Below are 8,462 nucleotides of genomic sequence, written 5' to 3'. Positions count from 1 at the left end.
ATCGATTACCTGAAAAGGTCCTTCCCAATTATGGGACCATTTATAAAAAATTTCGATTTCTTTTCCATTGGTAAAATAACTTTTAAAACCAACTCTCCCACACTAAAGCACTTCTCTTTTACTCGACGATTATAACTTCGAGCAATATTATTCTTCTGACAAATCATATTCTCAAGTGTCAAAATATGTTCCAGATTTAAATAATTCAAATCATCATACATTGCATTCTAATAATCTTCAATTGGCAAATCATCTTGCCTCATTACTCTTAAAGTATTAAGATTAATTTCAAATGGCAACACTGCATCATGGCCATACACCAATTTATAAGGAGACGTATTCGTCAACCCTCTAGGTGAATTTCGATAAGCCCACAATACTTGGCTTAAAGTTTCATGCCAAGTTCGAGGTTTACGACCGATTTGCTTCTTAATCAAATTGATCAATATTTTATTCGCTGCTTCAACTTGACCATTCGCTTGTGCATAGTATGGAGTTGAAGTTACCATAGTAATATTTCTCGAGGCCGCAAAATTTTTAATGCGTTGACCAATAAACATAGTCCCCTGATCAATACTCAAAGTTTGGGAAATTTCAAATTGATGAATTATGTACTCTTCTATGAAATCAATAATTTCATTTTGACCTGCTTCTGTTAAAGGAACAGCTTCAACCCACTTTGTAAAATAATCAATTGCCACTAGAATAAATTTATGATTTTTCAAAGAAGGTAGGTGTATTATTCCAATGAGGTCCAAAGCCCATCCTAAAAAAGGCCATGACTTAATAATTGAGTGTAATTCGGAGGCTGGAATCTGTTGTATTATTCCATGTCGTTGGCACTCTTGACATACTTTCGCATAATCAATACAGTCTTTGATCATAGAAGGCCAATACAATCTCGTCAAAGTACCCATTTCATTTTCACTCCAGCTTGATGGGCACCACATATACCTTTATGAACTTCTCCTAGGGTAATATCTTTATCCGATTGACTTAAACACCTGGAACAACTACCATCAATACCTTTCTTATACAATTCATCAGTCATCAACACAAAATTCATTGCTTTCAATTTAATTTTTCGATCCACCCTAATATTGGGATTTTTCAAGTATTCAGTAATTGGCTTTCTCCAATCATCATCATCCCATTCGTCCAAAATCAGGGCCTCTCTTTCTTCGATGGGTATCAGAATTTGAAGAACTTTTGCCAATTTTTTCGTCGTCTCAGGGAGTATTTTATATCTCGATGAAATTTGTGCCAACTCATTGGCAATTTCATTTCGAATTATTGGAATGTGAACTAAAGATACTTTTCGAAAAGATACTAACAACTCGTATGCTATTGATAAATACTTTTGCAAATTCTCATTATTGCACTTAAAATCTTTAGATAACTATTTTAAAACCAAGTGGGAATCCCCAAGAATTTGAACATCCAATGCCTCTTTACCAATCAAAATTTCTAACCCCAATAGCAAGGACTCATACTCAGCTACATTATTCGAACAATGATATTTTAATTCAAAAAGAAATTCTGACGGGGCACCTTCCGGAGAAATGATCAAGATTCCAACTCTAGCACCATCCATGTGTTTCGAACCATCAAAATACAATTTTCAACAACCAGACACCACATCGACTATATTTATCCTCTGGTCATTAAGATTGTTCGATCGATCAACTAGAAAATCTACAATGACCTGACCTTTCACAGCCTTGGCTGACACATATTGCAAATCGAACTCTGTTAAAGCCAACATCCATTTTCCTAATCGACCTCTTAACAAGGGATAAGACAACATGTATTTTATCAAATCAGTCCGTGCAATTACTTTCACAATTTTTGCAACCATGTAATATTTTAACTTCGTACAAGCATAATAAAGAGACAAACACAATTTTTCGACAGGAGAATATCTTGTCTCTATATCGGTTAACACCCTACTAAGATAGTAAATGGCTCGTTCATGTCCTTCCTCATCATCCTGAGCCAACATGCATAGTATTCATAGAGGCTGCAATATACAACTTTAAAGGCTCATGAGGACGAACAGTTGCCGTCACTGGTGCTTTGGACAAATAAGCTTTGACCGAATCAAACGCTTTTTGATGTTCTTCTATCCACTCATATTGTGATTCATCTTTAAGTTTAACTAAAGATGCAAATATTCGAGTTCGACCAGAAAGATTCGATATAAACCGTCGAAGGTAATTAACTTTCCCAAGAAAATAATACACTTACTTTTTCGATTTAGGAGGAGGCAAGTCCAGGATTACATTAGCTTTATTTTTATCAATAGCAATCCCTTTTTTTATGAAAAATGAATCCTAGAAAATTTTTCGCAGACACACCAAATGCGCATTTTAAAGGATTCATCTTCAATACTTTTCTTCACATCGTATGAAATGCCTGCCCTAAATGATTAAGATGTTGGTCTACCGAATCCGATTTAACCATCACATCGTCAATATAAACTTCCATAAATTTTCCAATAAACTCATGGAAAATAGTATTGATGGCGCGTTGGTATGTTGCACTAACATTTTTCAAACCAGATGGCATCACTACCCACTCATATGTTCCCAATGCCCCAGGACATCGAAATAAAGTTTTTGATATGTCATCCTCAGCAATGAAGATTTAGTTATATCTCGAATAACCGTCCATAAAACTTAAAATTTCATTGCCTGCTGCAGAATCGATCAACATATTTGCTATGGACATAAATTATTCATCTTTCGGAGTAGCGTTGTTTAAATCTCAAAAATCAATACAAACTCGCAGCTTTCCATTCTTTTTCATTACTGGAACAATATTCGATACCCATTCAACAAAACGAGCAGTTCGAATAAATTTTGCTTTAATCAATCGCTCAATTTCCTCCTTAATTTTCTGATTGATCTCATGAGCACAACGTCGAGGTGTTTGCTTTACTGGTCGAGCAAATAGTTTCAATGCTAATCGATATTCTACAACAGAACGATCGAGACCAGGTATCTCATGATAATCCCAAGCAAAACAATCTTTATATTCAAGTAAAAGACTTAACAACTTTGTTCGAAATGACTCACCAAGATTCTTACAAATGTAATTAAGTCGAATATCATCATCAAATCCTAAATTAATTTCTTCAAGAGGATCTTGTGACTCGAAACCTTTTACAATGTTATCATCTTTTACTAAATGTTTTTCGAAATCCAAAGGCTCCAAATTATAAATGAAATCAAAGGATAAATCAATAGGCTCATTTGAAGCAAAACAAACTTTATTATCAATCAGATCAACAATTGAATCATTCTCAATACAATGGGCTCTGGCTATATCAATAGCGGCCTGATTGATAACATTATCATGAACAAAAAATAATATGAACTTATACCATGACTAAATTCGATTGAAGGAACCGAATCTGTCCTACTAACTGAAAAAACTAAATTTAAATTCTTACATGATTCGACTTTATCAGAAGAATCACCTTTATTTTAAACGGAATGAAAACTACTTATATAATTGTTTAAAGTTACCAGATAATTCGAGACATCTTGTTCATCAGCCGTGGAGAGATATCTTTGAATCACCACCTACACACATTAACAATCCCAACCAGTTGGAGAAAAATCAAGCTGTGGATGACAGAGCCTCACATTCAGACCCTCTGAAATCAAGAAACAACCTTCACAATTGTATGAGTTGAGCACTCTGTCGACATTTAAAGGCTTTAGTTTATCATTATACACCTTGAAATCGACATGCAGTTGTTCAACATACAAACTCGAATCGTCGTTGATTACTTCAGCTTTTCCTTCATTTGTCCACAAAAGGACACTTTGATGCACAGTCGATAGTATAGCTCCAACACGATGGATCCAATTGCGTCCCAATAATGGATTATAACTGGCTTTCGATGACACAACTATGAAGACACTATTTCGATCAGAGGATCCAACTTGAACACCAATAGTTACTAACCCCTTTGCAGGGGTAGATACTCCACTATAGTCAATCACCAAAATGTTGGTTGGGATCAAATTATCAGGATGCTTTCCTACCTTCATTAACATTCTTTCTGGCAATAAACTTATTGCCGCTCCCCCATCAATTAAAACTTTATCACTTTGATTCCACTCATAGATGTTTTGATATGCAATAGACGAAGATGAGACTTTTATTTTTCAGTAGGCCTCTAGAAATAGCCTGGTTCATCTTCGTATTGAATGAATGAGAAAGCTTCCTCCTCTTCAATATCGTAGTCTTTACATGGATTCCCTTCATATTCTCCCAGATACTTAGTTGGGATTATTGAAATGGTGCTCACTATCTCATCATCACCTTCTTCAAAATACTCCTCATTTAAATCAACATCTTTCTCTTTATTAGCCTCTGAGGATATCACCACAGCCTTGCCCTTATCGAGTTTGGCAGGAGATGAAATCTCTTTCGAATATGTTTCCCCATCAGCTGGGAATACTACACGAGAATGGACAGAAGGAGTTGCCCCCTTGGCTCGATCACTTTGAGATACCGGTATTCAACGTCCACCCCTTTCTCTTTGATTTCCTCTGGCTCGACCTAGGAAATAAGGGTAACGACCTCGAGGAGGGCCTCGATGTTCCCACTGTGGGTTACGCCTGTACTAAGCATCATTATTACGAAATTCTTGGCAATTTCGTATCCATTGGACACCCAAAGCCTGTGAACGGCTCAAAGGTGCAGAAAGATTTCTTCGAGGGACACCAGAACTCTGTCCCTCTACCCTTTGAGTTGGTTGCCTCCGACAAACTTGCTCTTCTTTATGAGCTAACTCTTTCTTCTTTCTTTCCTTCTCAAAAATTGCCGCAGCCTCAGCATCAAAGACTGCATTACATCGAGGATATAGAGATACGTCCTGACCTTTCAATTTTTGTTGCATTAAAAATTCTAACATCCCATCACCAACTTTAGGATAAACTGCTCAAACATTAGACTCGAAGTCTCCTAGAGCAGTATCAAAGTCATAAGAGAAACCAACCATATTAACACCAAAATATGGTTCAGCAAAACTAGCTCCGGCATCGAAGGGATCATAATCAACCTTCATTTTTTTTTCTTTCCATCATCGAATTTCAACCTCCCTTCTATGTTCGCTTCTTGTATTAAGTCCCTAAAACAGACACAATTATTAGTCGAATGGCTAGTTGCTTGATGAAACATTCAATAAGGTTTCTCCTTTAAATCTTTTATCGAAAGCAAAGTCCTACTTTTTGGAAAGATTAACTGTTTATCTTTAAGCAACACATCAAATACTTGGTCTGATTTTGAAATATCAAAACTATACTTTTTCGATTTATCAACATTCAAAATTTTCTTAAGTAAATAACAACATAAGGTGGCCCCTTCTTTAATTCAACCAAATCGACCCCTGTTTCAAAATCAAATTCCTCATTTGAGGATTCCATTACGACATATGACACTTTCTCTTTTCGAGGGTAAGATTTACTTTTCAGTTTTCTTTCACTTTTATACTTTTCTTTTTCTTTTCGCATAATTTCAACCTGGCGTACCCTTTCATAAAAACCTAACCCCATAATTACTATCTTCACCACCTCACTTTCTGGGAGAGATACATAACATCGACTCCTGGCATTTTTGAAACGGATCATATAATCGTCAATGGTTTCTCCTTCGCCACGTTTCAAAGCCACCAAATCAGTAACTGTTATGTTCAACTCTCCTCTATAGAATTGTAGGTGGAAAGCACTCTCCAACTATGTCCAAGTAACCATCGAACTAGGCCTAAAATTTAAATACATCAATAAAAGTAAATAATAAAAGAACCTTTTCGATAAAACAAAATAAAAAAATCTGAAAAATAAACAAAATAAACTTTGAAAATAAATTGACTGGAATCAAAAGAAATTGTATTGAATTTAAATAAAGTAGTAAATTGCCTTGGACAAGATCAAATGACTTTGAATTTGAAAATAAAAATGATGAATCTTAAAAGAGAACAGAAAGAATAAATGTTGCTTGAAAGGTAAATTTGCACGAAAAATAAAAGTTACAAGAAATGTAAATGTAATTTAAAAACGATGGAAGAAACCCTACAGAAAAATGACTTAAATGCAGATTCAAAAATTCCTTGGGATGTGAGTGTACTTGAGTATTTTTCTAAAGTAAAGTTCCAACCTTTGTTTATTTGATCTTTCCTTTATTCATAGAAGTTTTCATCCAATCAAATTCAAATGTAACTTCCACGTGCGTCAATCCTTGAATAATTGTTCCCGCTCTTTCTGTATAACTTGTGTAACTGCTAAAATACACTCCAAAAAATTTTATTCTTCGACTGAGCACCTTGACTAAATCTCGTTTCTTGACAAAAACCCTTCTCGATACAAACTTTATTATTTGAAATATAAACTCATTAAATTTTGAATATAATATTTCTCGAAATTCACTATTTCGATAAACACATATATTTTTATATATTTATACGTATTGTTATATTTTTAGTATGTATTCTATATTATCAGGGACGGATCTACGTAGTGTTATGGGGCACTTGCTCCCACTCTTATTTTAATTTTTTTTAAAAAAATATACATATATAATATGCTCCTATTTAAATTTTAAATGATCCCACTATAAATAAATTTAACCCAATTATTTAAAGCTTCAAACCCATTTTATTTTTTCTATCATTTTGACTATTAGTTAACCTAATCAAATTTAGTCTTCTCCCATTCTCAAATCCCAGCCGTCACCACTCCTTTATTCTCTTAAACCCTCTTCTTAGTTTTATATTTTTAACTTTCTTTTTCTATTTCTTTTCTAGTGGTCATCTTCTTTTCATCAAAAGATAAATTTTAAATTCTCTATTTTTTTTATAACTCTCTATGACTCTATGTATCTTTCAATTTCATTGTTTCTCTTTTTGATATTTTTAATTGCAAATTTTAATTCAAGCAATTATAATTTAGGTATTAATCTAACTTTTTATCCTTTTCATGAATTTATATATTTTATTTTATTCTTAATTTAGTGATCTTTATTATTTATTTTTTTATCTTTCGTTCTATTTTATTATATGTAACTGTGTTGCATATAAATTTCTAAAATCAATGGATCAATTTACTAATTTAGAATATATATTTTTTATTTTTAAAAATAATAATAAAAAATATTTCAAAAAATATCTTTTATTTTATTTTATTATATGTAATTTTTGATTTTTTATTCGAATAATTAATATGTATTTTTATTTTTTAAATTTGAATTAATATATCTTTTGATAATAATGTATATTATTTTTATCCCTTTTAACATAAATTTTTTAGATCTCTCACTGTTATTAGTGTATTGTATAGATTAGTGGTTGGTTTAGGATACATCATATATGTAGAAAAATTGATGACATATATAAGAGTTAAACTAAAACAAAAAAGAATTTAGAAGAGTGAATTAAGAATTTAATTTCATGTACTGCTAGTGTAATATATATTCTCTATGTAAAAGAGTTTTAAATACATCAATAAAAGTAAATAATTTTTAAATTTATTATTTAAAAATTATCTAAATACATAAATTTAAATATTTAAGGCAAAATTTAAACTTTCAACCTTTGTTCAAGGTGACGAGTAATTTATCCAATTGATCAACCCAAATTGATTTATATAAAACTCTTTTGTTTGGTCATAAACAACAAATCGTTGCCCAATAGAGAAAATAAGAGAAAAAAAATACTAGAACGTTCGCTATGGAGTATTTTGTCCGTTTCAGTATTTTAAATACATTTTATTGGCCTCAGCAAAAAGAGATACACTTTTTGGGCCGGGGTTTTTTGGGCGGGTTGGATCTTTTTTGTTGGGCTTAGCCCATTATCTAAAATAAAAGCAAAATTTTTAACTAACTTAAATCGGTGTAATGATTAGTTTATTGAGAATATTTTAATAATAAAATAAAAAAAATACTTATTTTCTCGGACATGATTTTTAGACTTTAATTCTTTAAATACGATTTTTTTTTTTTGCATTTAAGCAAGTTCGCCAGACCCGGCGAACTCTATAAAAATGGACAAGTTCGCCTTATTATCCCAGCGAACTCCACTCAAGTTTTTTGAAACACGCACTTTTAATCCATATCATTATCTAGAAAATAGTATATTGATCTACAAACAGTATATTCGTACACAAAAATACATGGACAACAAGCATGACTTTTTCAAAGATTTTTTTAATTATAAATTAAAAAAAAGCCATATTTAACAATGGCAACCATTGTTATGGTCTCTAAAAATACATAGGTACACCGGAATAAGCCATATTTAACAAGAATTTTTTTTATTATAAATTAAAAAAATAACTAGGGGTGAGCATAGGTAGCGGGCACCCGATTACCCGTCCGAACTCGAACTGAACCAATTAAATTGGTTCTGAAACAAACGGGTAATCGGGTCCAACCCGAACCAAACCGATGGCTTT

General features: G+C 32.6%; 1 protein-coding gene across 1 annotated transcript; it reads right to left on the bottom strand.

Annotated features, from left to right (window-relative positions):
- Positions 1–227: 227 nt before the first annotated feature.
- LOC107607721 (uncharacterized) lies at positions 228–1,066 on the bottom strand. The gene is made up of 2 exons (XM_016309642.1): positions 914–1,066; positions 228–677 (listed from the first exon to the last, which is right to left on the bottom strand). Exons 1-2 carry the CDS (start codon positions 1,064–1,066, stop codon positions 228–230), a joined length of 603 nt encoding a protein of 200 aa, XP_016165128.1.
- Positions 1,067–8,462: the final 7,396 nt, after the last annotated feature.

This window comes from Arachis ipaensis, chromosome B7 (genome assembly GCF_059453495.1).
Source record: "Arachis ipaensis isolate K30076 ecotype BB chromosome B7, ASM5945349v1, whole genome shotgun sequence".
Classification (NCBI taxonomy): domain Eukaryota; kingdom Viridiplantae; phylum Streptophyta; class Magnoliopsida; order Fabales; family Fabaceae; genus Arachis; species Arachis ipaensis.
The sequence above is the reverse complement of the archived record's forward strand: the minus strand, read 5'-3'. Positions and strand labels throughout refer to the sequence as shown.